The sequence below is a fragment of the Brassica rapa genome, chromosome A07, assembly GCF_000309985.2.
Source record: "Brassica rapa cultivar Chiifu-401-42 chromosome A07, CAAS_Brap_v3.01, whole genome shotgun sequence".
Classification (NCBI taxonomy): domain Eukaryota; kingdom Viridiplantae; phylum Streptophyta; class Magnoliopsida; order Brassicales; family Brassicaceae; genus Brassica; species Brassica rapa.
In genome coordinates this window covers 24434566-24445987 of record NC_024801.2, presented here as the reverse complement: position 1 = coordinate 24445987, position 11422 = coordinate 24434566, and the positions used below count along the sequence as shown (strand labels likewise).

At 34.7% G+C, this 11422-nt stretch overlaps 2 protein-coding genes across 2 annotated transcripts; both read right to left on the bottom strand.

Annotated features, from left to right (window-relative positions):
* Window positions 1-197: 197 nt before the first annotated feature.
* Window positions 198-1944, bottom strand: LOC103831351 (methyltransferase-like protein 7A). Its single transcript, XM_009107251.2, has 6 exons — window positions 1636-1944; window positions 1452-1547; window positions 1162-1380; window positions 829-925; window positions 672-734; window positions 198-585 (listed from the first exon to the last, which is right to left on the bottom strand). The coding sequence occupies exons 1-6, from the start codon at window positions 1894-1896 to the stop codon at window positions 389-391; spliced, it is 933 nt and encodes a 310-aa protein (XP_009105499.1). The 5' UTR covers window positions 1897-1944; the 3' UTR covers window positions 198-388.
* Window positions 1945-9094: 7150 nt separating this feature from the next.
* On the bottom strand, window positions 9095-10870 carry LOC103831349 (methyltransferase-like protein 7A). Its single transcript, XM_009107250.3, has 6 exons — window positions 10553-10870; window positions 10369-10464; window positions 10079-10297; window positions 9814-9910; window positions 9659-9721; window positions 9095-9557 (listed from the first exon to the last, which is right to left on the bottom strand). Exons 1-6 carry the CDS (start codon window positions 10811-10813, stop codon window positions 9361-9363), a joined length of 933 nt encoding a protein of 310 aa, XP_009105498.2. The 5' UTR covers window positions 10814-10870; the 3' UTR covers window positions 9095-9360.
* Window positions 10871-11422: the final 552 nt, after the last annotated feature.

Genomic DNA, 11422 nt, shown 5'->3' with positions numbered 1-11422 from the left:
AAAGATATGCACAGTAAATCTTCAAATTTGAAGCAATACTGTTCATGGTTTCATTTTGAAGAAAAAAATAAAATAAGACTGAAGCAATACTCTTCATATTGTTCCATCCACATGTGTAATCTCTCTCTATGCAACGTCTCTTTTGAAGTTTTCAAAGTTAAATAATTACCCTCTTAGATTTTTTGATTAGTAGAAGATAAAGTTCCAAACTTTCAGATCAATTTACATTATTTTCTGCTCATGAAGCATTATTCAATTACAAACACTAGATCATAAACAGAGATTTAGAAACAGAGTGTTGAAAACGTTGATATTTTCAAACGTGAACGAAAGCCTTGTGTGCAGTCCAAAGATGAGCTGCTGAGTTCAGATACTTCCCAGTTTTTTTTTAATTATAAGCAACTCCATAAAGATGAGGGCTTAGGTGGTAAAAGGCAGAAAGAGAGACCTTGTTGATATCTACACCACCCTTGAACCCAGCTTCTAAAAGGTAGTCTTCTGTGCTCCTCGTTAGATGACATCCGTCGGCTACAACTTGTTGTAATGGATCCAACACGTTCTGCACCATCCTCAGAAATGTTCCATCTACTCAAAAAAAAAAACAAAAAAAAAAACGTTTTAGGTTATGTCCTTTATGCATTAATGGATTCCTCATGAGTTGAAAGATATACCTTCTGCTGCAACATGTTCCACGAAGAGGTAAAGCCCTCCTGGTTTGAGGATCCGTTTTATCTCTGTACATGTACCAAACTATTTGATGAGTATTGTTTTCTTTTGATTTGACATCTGAAGTAAGATGTTCGATTTAAAGGGAGTTAAACAATTTACCTTTGAGTGTTTGAGGGATATCCGAGACAGAACACATCACAAGACTTCCCACAACTGCATCAACTGATGCATCTTCTAATGGCATAGATTCTGCGACCTAGTCAAACAATTTTAACAAGAACATCAAGGGGGATGCAAAGAAATAACTAAATAAAATAAACAAGGGGTTGTAATTAATTAATCCATATGATCAATATACTTTTTTTTTGAAACACTGATCAATATACAAACCCTAAAACGAGTATTTGCCGGATTTAGTTTTCTCTAAGTTTTCGTGATTTCTGCTTGTTTGATTCGCGTTTGTTCACGACAAAATATAAAGAAGGCCATTACCGCGTGAATGAACTTGAAGTTTTCGGATTTCACTCCTGCTTCTATAGCGGATTTGCGTGCGTGACTTTCCATCTTAGGGTTTGGATCCACACCAAGAACAGAGACGTTTGGAATATTGTTATAGTACTTGATGTTCGGACCAGCTCCAATCCCAATTTCCAAAACAGTTTCTGCTTTTCCCACCAAATTTGCAAAGAGTTTCCTCTTGTAAACAGCAATCTGACAAAAGAAGAAGAATGAAACGTTAGAAACAAAGGAAAAATGCATGCAAATCTCATGAAGTCACTAACCTCTTTCTCATATCTTTCCATCCCTGCGCTCCTAAAATAACCATAGAGCTCAAAATACCAGTCAGGCTTAGGAGGACGCAATTGGTTCAATACTTCCTGATATAAATGAAGATATAGATTATTAGATAAAATAGGTATTTTATTCCTCTTCTATAATTTAGCAGCAAAGTTCACTACGAGCAACCGTTGAGTTAGGAGCTGTGGGTGGAGCAGTGGATGGAGCAGCGTAGGAAGGAGAGATTGGAAGAAACGGCGTCGTAGCCTCTCCTAGGAAATGCTTTCTTCCGCACGTACATAAGCTGAAACCAGGTGAGGCAGGAGGATGAGGATCCGTAGTAATGAGGCTCTTCTGCATTTTGATGACAGAACCTCTAACTCTTGTTCTCCGAGCTGAATCTATGTTCACCGGGAACCTCGAGGCTGGTGTGAAATTCAGGATTGCCATTGCTATTTCTCAAACTACTCGTTTCTGTTTGATTCTCTAATGTCTTCATTGTACAATGTACAGCATAGCGTATATATAACCGTCTTTCCATAGCATGCATCTTTATTTTATATATTATTTTTTTTAATTTGTTTGGAACTTTCTAGGATCTTAATTTGTGTAGAGCATCTTTTTCGTGTATAATAAATATTCCTGAGTATAATGCATGGCATCAATTACGCATTGTGAAAATATCGAAAAATATTAAGTAATTTTTCCATTATAAACAAAAAAATTATAAGATATTATGTGGACTGTGCCATGAAAGGTACTAATATAAAACTTATAAATGAAAACATACAAATTCGTTAAACAATTTGTATGGCAACTCGCAACTGTATATGTATGCATATTTCTGAGTGGACCGCGTGGCATCAACTATAGCAATTTTAAAAGACCGAGAAGATTAAGTAACTTTTTTCCATTGTAACAAATTTATAAGACATCAGGTGGACTGTCCCATGCAAAGTACTGATATAACTAGTTCGCGCTAGAGTCAAATTGCAGCTAGGAATAAACAAAGAGGGGGGAGTAGGAAAGTATTTAGGTTTACCTGAACATTTTGGGAGGAAGAAGAAGGATCTCTTTGCCTCCATTGTAGACCGGATGAAGCAGAAAGCGATGAGTTGGTCGACAAGGTTCCTATCTACAGCGGGCAAGATGACAATGCTTCAGTCTGTCCTCTCTCCCATCCCGTCCTTTGCAATGTCATGCTTCCAGCTACCTGCAGGTTTATGTAGCCAAATCCAATCAGTTTTGACCCGATTCTGGTGGGACAACAACAAAGGAGACAGGAAAATATGCTGGCTTGCTTGGGACAAGCTCACAAAACCTAAAAGTCAGGGAGGCCTAGGGTTCTGGGAAGTTAGACTGTTCAACCAGGCCTTACTAGGGAAGATAGCGTGGAGAATTTTGAAAAAACCTGACTGCCTCTTATCTAGAGTTCTCCTTGGCAAATATTGCCATCATCAATCCTTTCTATCTACTCAAGCTAGCAAGAGCTCCTCTCATGGATGGAAAGGAATTGTCTGGGGAAGGGACCTACTGATTTCACATCTTGGTAAGGCCATTGGTAATGGTACCTCAACCAGAGTTTGGACAGATTCTTGGATAGACCCTAAGAATAATCTACGACCATTCGGGCCTTCTACAGAACATGATCAGGATCTCCTAGTTGCTGATCTCCTCTCTACTGAAACAAGGGAATGGAACGTGGCCCGTATTAAGGATATTCTACCGGAATTGTCTCACCTCATCCTCAAGATAAAACCAAGCACTTTAGGTGGTGAAGACGCTCTTATCTGGCCTCTGAATAATACGGGAGAGTACATCACCAAGTCTGGTTACTTCGCAGCAACCCAGTCTCTGCAAAGCCCTCCATCTCCGTTTGATCACGATGATACCTTAAACTGGAGGAAACTGGTCTGGACCCCTCGTCTCTCGCCCAAACTTAAGCTCTTTTTGTGGAAGATCATTCATAATGCACTACCAACGGGCGAAAACCTCCAAAGGAGAGGTCTACTGGCTAACACACATTGTGCCAGATGCGGTGAGATAGAGACCACTTTGCACTTGTTTTTCAATTGTGAATTCGCACAGGAAGTTTGGGACCTAGTTCCTTGGGACGGAGGTTTCGACCCAACACAACCGTTATCTTTCGTCGAAGCTCTTATCCTCTCCACCACCAAACGCAATCTCCCTCCAACGGGGATCACAATCAACCTGCTCCCTTGGATCTGCTGGTTCCTGTGGATCAGCCGGAACCAGCTCACTTTTGAGAATCGACGATCGTCCCCTGCAGCTCTGATAACAAAAGGTCTCAAGGCAGCGCAAGAATGGGAACTCGCGCAATCCCCGACGGCTCCCACGCTCTCCAAATCGCATCCTCCGCCACAGTCGATGGATCTCTCTGACACGACAATCATCTGCAATACGGATGGTGCCTGGAAAGCTGACTCTGTGGTTGCAGGATCAGGATGGGTCTTCAGAGACAAACACCAAGAGGTAGGGAGAGGAGGAAGATCTCACCATCAAGTTGCATCACCACTTCTTGCAGAAGCTCTAGCCATTAGAGATGCTCTACTTCACGCCTTCTCACTCAGCTTCACCTCGATCTGGCTCCAATCAGATGCTCAAGCGCTCGTCACGGCGATCACCACGAAGCGAAGACTGACAGAACTCTACGGAGTGTTATCGGATATCGATTCGATCTCTTCTCTGTTTTCAGTCTGTCGCTTTTCATTTTGCCCTCGGGCCTCTAATGGGCTAGCGGACACATTAGCAAAAGCCCACCTTTGTATTGCTCCCTTGGGCCAACTCGTTTAGCTTCTATAAGATTTCTATGTTGCGCAAAAAAAACTTATAAATTAAAACATACATATGACCTATTAAGTTCTTCAAACAATTTGTATGGCAACCGCATATGTATGCATTTTCCAAGTGGAACGCGTGGCATCAACTACGCAATTTTAAAAGACCGAGAAAGATATAAGTAATTTTTTTTTCATTGTAACAAATTTATAAGACATTAGGTGGACTGTCCCATGCAAGGTACTAATATAACTTATAAATTAAAACATACATATAACCAATTAAATTCTTAACACAATGTGTATGGGCGCAACTGCATATGTATGCATTTTCTTAGTGGTACGCGTGGAATCAATTACGCATTTTTTTAAAGACCGGGAGAGATTAAGTAATAGACAAACACATACCACTGATCAGTTCAGTTCATACAAGAAGTCATTTCCGGAAGACACAAAAAGTCTTTTCTCATTAGTGTAGGTCAGTATCACTACCGGAAATTAATAACTGATTCTCGTTCACATTCTATAATACAACGATCGATGCCATTTTAAGGAAGCGCTTAATGAAATAAAATATATCCTCTTTCAGATGTATACTTAATGGTCATTTTGTATCAAATGAAATACAATAATTGAGAATCGAATATTTAAATAATATAGAAATAAAATACAATATGTACTAATATTTTTTGGTAGTAACGAATAGATAATGGCTCAACAAGGGACGTTTTTGGAATTTTCAACAAAAAAAAACAAGTGACGTTTTGAAGAGAATGACTAGTTTGTGGCTCGTCCTACGAGGGAAAACTACATTTTAATTGTGTGGCTCCGTCTGCTCATTCAAGTGTCAAGCGTTCGACGATATGTAGGGACCAATTTTACTTGATTCCACTTGACATGTTTGTGGCTATGTGCACAGAGAAAATTTATTCAAAATAAGAAATTATATTTTATAACTGCAGACTTAGTCGTGAAATATTTGTCTGGAAACATAGGCTAGGCTTGTGGGTTCACCTTAAGTCTCAGTGGGAACGATTAATATTTAAAATCTTATCTAAGATTTTATAAAAAATCAAAATCATTAGTTTAGAAGATGAATTTGTGATTGAATATTTCTCGGTACTCAGAAATGGGTTCTATCGATCATTATTTATACATAAGTGGTTTAAGCAAAAAAAAGACACTAAACCATAATAAACTAGTGGTAAAGACAGATTTAACAATCGGATACATAGTATCAATATGCCTCAAACCGATTAAAGTGGAATAGGCTTAAAGAGATTTGATATAGACATCCAATGGAGTGAAAGAAACCCAGATGTAATGTCTTATCATCATGTTGATTGGAGCTAGAGGCATGAAACAACTTCAAAATCCCCAGTTTTGGCCAATTTTTTTCACTGTGTGCCAATTGATCTCTATATGTGCTTAGTCTGCTTGTGAATGAACTGGTTGGAAGCAATATGATTAACAGATTTGTTATTAGAAAACAACTCTGCTGGAGCCATGATCATGAACCCTTGAATACTTTCAGCAGCTGAGCCAACCAAAGAAGTTGACAAGTAGCCAAAGCCATGCTTATGTTTTCCACTGTGACTTACGGTTTGTTGCTTTTTGAATTTCCAAGTGATAACGGGGGTACCTAGATGTATGCAATAACCAATTATAGAACGACTTAAGTGATATATATGTGTTTTTACCGGTTTCTAATCTATGTTTTGAATCAAAGTATGTGTTTAAGAGTCTTTTAGTATATTATCAAGTTTTTACAGGGTTTTAGATCTACTTGGAACAATAGAAGTCAAATTAAATGTAAAAAGACAACTGGAGATGCATAACTTTACATATACATCATAAGTTTAGCAATTGATTGCAAGATTTCACACCTATGAATGAAACTCAAATTTTGATACAAAGATAAAAACTGAGTTAGCTTTCTAATATCACCGGTTCGAAATCGATCCATCAGTTAGAGAAAAAGTTATCTGTGTTTTACTTAAAATTAGTGTGTTTACCAGTTTCAATGTGTGAAAATAGTTTTTTTTTTAATATATATTTTCCTTTGTTTACCCTTTAATTTTGTCTAAAATTCGATTATAACGTATTTCCATTCTTTAGTCTTGATATTATTTTATATTATTAGTATGTATTGTTAATATTATTAAATTCGCATTTGTAATCTTTTGTTTCTATCCTTTGGTTGTTTTAGACTTAGATTATTTTCAATGTATTTGTTATTTACAATATAAAAGAATTTTATAATAAAAGTAAAATTTAATCTGATAAAATTTTTAAATAATATTTTTTTATATTTAGAGTAAAAATAAAATAATATTTATTTCTATAAATATAAAAATAGTAATCTTATTGTAATTAAAACAAATCTATATTATTATTTGTGGAGTGATTTTTGCATTCAAGCTCTCACGTTAAAAGTGAGACTGGCTAAATATGTTGTTATCCTTAATGAATAGTTAGATTTATTTCAATATAATTTTATAAATTAATCATCTATACTATTATTTTTGAAGTGATTTTTCGCATTCAAGCTCTTACGTTAAAAATTAGACTGGTTAAATATGTTGTTATCCTTAATGAATAGTTAGATTTATTTGAATATAATTTTATAAATTAACCATTAAACATGAATTATATATAATAACATATTCAAAAATAAAATAACGTTTCTTGACAATAAAAAATCATGTCTATTGTATAAATATCCAAAAAATAATATTTTTTCAGTAGATAAATTTCTGAACATGTATTTATCGTGTAAAAATTGAATTCTAAATTAATAAATCATTAAATAGTCTAATAATTATAAGTTTATATATTAGATATGTTTAGATAAACATAATTAAAAATATTGATAATTAATGAAAATAAAATTTAAAATTATAAAAAACACAACCAAAATTGTATATAAATAGATTTCTACAATATTTACATAACATGATTGTTTCTAATTTTATAATATATATATAAAAGATATGTGTGTTTTAGTGAAAGACTGCATCATTTATAAATAGTTTTATGTAAAATTTGTTACTGATTTTGTAAGTGTATGACAATAAATTATTTTGTAGGTCATTAAATTAATAATATATTTATTAATAAATATTAGTAAGATAATTAAACACCTAGTATAAATATGAATTAAAGATGCTATTAGAAGTCCACATCATATCTTCTGAAAGCAGTGAAAAGCCATGCTTTTTTTTTTAACTTAACGTGTACCCCTTAATCTCTTTACTTTTGAAAATGACATTTCTTTTGGATTTTCTTTTGTGTAGTTTCTAATTATAGATATTCCTACTAACAAGAGAGGCCAAGTATTTACATGCCATATACAGTAGTCAAACAATAATAACGATGGTAATCTTATGAGAACTTACATATAGCCGACGCGTTACCTAGTAGGTTGTTATAGGATAAAGCCTCGTTATATACTATTTTCTTGAGTTCGATTTTCACAACTGAAGCTAAATAATAACTGTCCTAGAACCTTTTCTTTTTGAATTTTAGAAGTTTTGGATTGAAATCCATGATTTTATCGGATCAGAATAAAACTGTTTTATTTTTAATATCCTTTTTGCAGTCGGTGACACCCGAACTTAGTATTCCAATCCCTAAAATAGAAATATTTACCAGCAGAATTAACAGCTTTTCCTCTCTTTTTTTTTTTTCTGAAACACCAGTAGAATTAACAGCTAAATGTTCGAATTTGAAGATGGAAAGCATCATTTGTCAAATTTAAGCTTTCTCTCTAAACTCTCTGATTGCACTGATTTTGCTTCACAAATGACAAGTAAAAATATATAATTGGAACAGAGTTGGCAACTCAGAGTAACTGGCTGCAAAAACTTTAACGAGTTCAGATGCCCGAAACATTCCTAGAATTCTAGAATTCAGTTCAGAGATGGACTGCTGGATTTAATGCATATCTAGTCTCTTAGGTTTAGTGTGAGTAATTATCTTGGCTGTTAGATATAGTAATTGGAAGGAATTACTAGAGAGGAAATATTTGATCATTTTTTCTAAAAAAACTTAGTGCCCGAAAAACTCGATAATAGATTAAAATACTTTAAAAATACACATTTTCATCCAATAAAAACCACATAGTTCAATTCAAATAAAATTATATATCTATAGAGGTCAGAAACCACTAAAAACACATCTTATCAACCTTTCTGGACATTTTTTTTTTGTTGTCTTGAAACAAAAAACACATAAATCTCTAGCACAGAAAGAGAATTTAAATACGTAAGAACCTACATATCATTTACAACGATGTATTGACCAGTGAAAAAGGTGACAAGTGGAGGGTTGCCATTGCTAAATTAAAAATCTCAATTGTTCATAATCAAAACAAAGACTAAGAGTGAAGAAGATGAATATATATATAGTTCCGTCCACATGTGTAGTCTCTCAGTGTCTCTTTCAAACATTTCATATGTATTGACCAGTGAAGAAGGTGACAAGTGGAGGGTTGCCATTGCGAAATTTAAAACCTCGATTGCTCATCATCAAAACAAACAATAAGAGTATACAAGATGAAGATATAGTTCCGCCCACATGTGTAATCTCTTTATGCAACGTCTCTTTTCGAAGATTTCATATGTATTGACCAGTGAAGAAGGTGACAAGTCTTCCAAACTTTTGAAGCATTTATTGTTAAAAAGAGTTTTGTGATGAATAAATTTTACATTCACTCAAAAAAGAAGAAGAAAGAAAAGGTGACAGAATAGAGGGTTGCCATTGCTAAGTTTAAAATCTCAATTACTCATAATAAGAAAAAGGATAAGAGTGAAGATAATTAAGATATAGTTCCGTCCGACGTCTCAAAGTTGATCAATTACCTTTTTTTATTAGTAGAAGAAAGAGTTCCAAACTTTCTGATAATTTTACATTATTTTCTGCTTATAAGCATTATTCAGTTACAAACACAACATCATAATCGCTTAGACTCAATGGATTGAGTCGATAGTTTAGGATCAAAAGCAGATATAGAGAAACAGAGTTGAAAACTTGATATTTTCAAACGTGAAAGAAAGCCTTGTGTTCAGTCCAAAGATGAGCTGCTGAGTTCAGATATTTCCCAGCTATTTTTTTTTTAATTATAAGCAACTCCATAAAGATGAGGGCTTAAGTGGTAAAAGGCAGAAAGAGAGACCTTGTTGATATCTACACCACCTTTGAACCCAGCTTCTAAAAGGTAGTCTTCTGTGTTCCTCGTTAGATGACATCCGTCGGCTACAACTTGTTGTAATGGATCCAAAACATTCTGCACCATCCTTAGAAATGTTCCATCTGCTCATCACAAAACAAACAAAACAAAACAAAACGTTTTGGATTATGTCATTTATGCGTTAATGGATTATGATGGATTCCTCATGAGTCGAAAGCGATACCTTCTGCTGCAACATGTTCCACGAAGAGGTAAAGCCCTCCTGGTTTTAGGATCCGCTTTATCTCTGTACATGTACTAAACTATTTGATGAGCTTTGTTTTCTTTTGATCTGACATCTGAAGTAAGATGTGATTGTGAAGGGACTTAAACAATTACCTTTGAGTGTTTGAGGGATATCCGTGACAGAACACATCACAAGACTTCCAACAACTGCATCAACTGATGCATCTTCTAATGGCATAGATTCTGCGACCTAGTCCACACAAATAAAACCACGGAATAATTAATCCACACAATCAGTATACAAACCCTAAAATAAAACAGTATTTGCTTCGACTGAATTTCATTTTCTCTAAGTTTTCGTGATTTCTGCTTGTTTGATTCGCGTTTGTTCACGACAAAATATAAAGAAGGCCATTACCGCGTGAATGAACTTGAAGTTTTCGGATTTCACTCCTGCTTCTATAGCGGATTTGCGTGCGTGACTTTCCATCTTAGGGTTTGGATCCACACCAAGAACAGAGACGTTTGGAATATTGTTGTAGTACTTGATGTTCGGACCAGCTCCAATACCAATCTCCAAAACAGTTTCTGCTTTTCCCACCAAATTTGCAAAGAGTTTCCTCTTGTAAACAGCAATCTGACAAAAGAAGAAGAATGAAACGTTAGAAACAAAGGAAAAATGCATGCAAATCTCATGAAGTCACTAACCTCTTTCTCATATCTTTCCATCCCTGCGCTCCTAAAATAACCATAGAGCTCAAAATACCAGTCAGGCTTAGGAGGACGCAATTGGTTCAATACTTCCTGATATAAATGAAGATATAGATAATTAGATAAATTCAAATATTTATTCCTCTTCTATAGTTTAGCAACAAAGTTCACTACGAGCAACCGTTGAGTTTTGAGCTGTGGATGGAGCAGTGGATGGAGCAGCGTAGATAGGAGAGATTGGAAGAAACGGCGTCGTAGCTTCTCCTAGGAAATGCTTTCTTCCGCACGTACATAAGCTGAAACCAGGTGAGGCAGGAGGATGAGGATCCGTAGTATTGAGACTCTTCTGCATTTTGATGACAGAACCTCTAACTCTTGTTCCTCGAGCTGAATCTATGGTCACCGGGAACATTGAGGAAGGTGTGAAATTCAGGATGGCCATTGCTATTTCTCAAACTACTCGTCTCAGTTTGATTCTCTAATGTCTTCATTGCACACCATAACGTATTTATAACCGTCTTTCCAAAGCAATCTTTTGTTTGTGCATAATAATTATACAGAGCATCTTTATTTCTGAGTACGACGCGTTAAATTTACATATTATTTAATATATTTATAAATATATTTAAAAAAAATCTTAATTTTGCTGTTTATTTATATCTAAATCACAACAATATAAAATCCACCCAATCATTTTTATAAATTAAAAATTTCTTTCACTTTAATACTCAATTTTTATATTACTATACCAAAATGTATATACTTATATAAATGTTTTTTTTAAATGGGACTCTATTAAATGTTTAAATATTATTACCCAAAGCTCGGCTCTGGACGCGTCATCAAATAAGATTTTTACTATTATTTTATTCATTAAGCATTTTTAAAAGGAAGACACACATTAAAGTCAATTTTTTCATTATAACCAATAATGGAATTTTGATGTTTCTATGTCTTTGGTGTTATGCAAGTCTTTTTCTTTGGACTCTCTGGAGTCTCGTTACCGTTCGATGTTTACTGACATTTTCATTTTTTCTGTCTTTGGTTTTAT

What these genes read in the sequence shown, in the direction of transcription:
- LOC103831351 (XM_009107251.2), bottom strand. Translation starts at nt 1,896, where the DNA reads ATGGCAATCCTGAATTTCACACCAGCCTCGAGGTTCCCGGTGAACATA. An exon ending in TGGAAAGATATGAGAAAGAG is followed by an intron (nt 1,381 to 1,451) that starts GTTAGTGACTTC and finishes TTCTTTTGTCAG; the next exon opens with ATTGCTGTTTACAAGAGGAA. An exon ending in GGAACATGTTGCAGCAGAAG is followed by an intron (nt 586 to 671) that starts GTATATCTTTCA and finishes TTTTTTGAGTAG; the next exon opens with ATGGAACATTTCTGAGGATG.
- LOC103831349 (XM_009107250.3), bottom strand. Translation starts at nt 10,813, where the DNA reads ATGGCCATCCTGAATTTCACACCTTCCTCAATGTTCCCGGTGACCATA. An exon ending in CCACAGCTCAAAACTCAACG is followed by an intron (nt 10,465 to 10,552) that starts GTTGCTCGTAGT and finishes CATTTATATCAG; the next exon opens with GAAGTATTGAACCAATTGCG. An exon ending in ACTTCAAGTTCATTCACGCG is followed by an intron (nt 9,911 to 10,078) that starts GTAATGGCCTTC and finishes TGTGTGGACTAG; the next exon opens with GTCGCAGAATCTATGCCATT.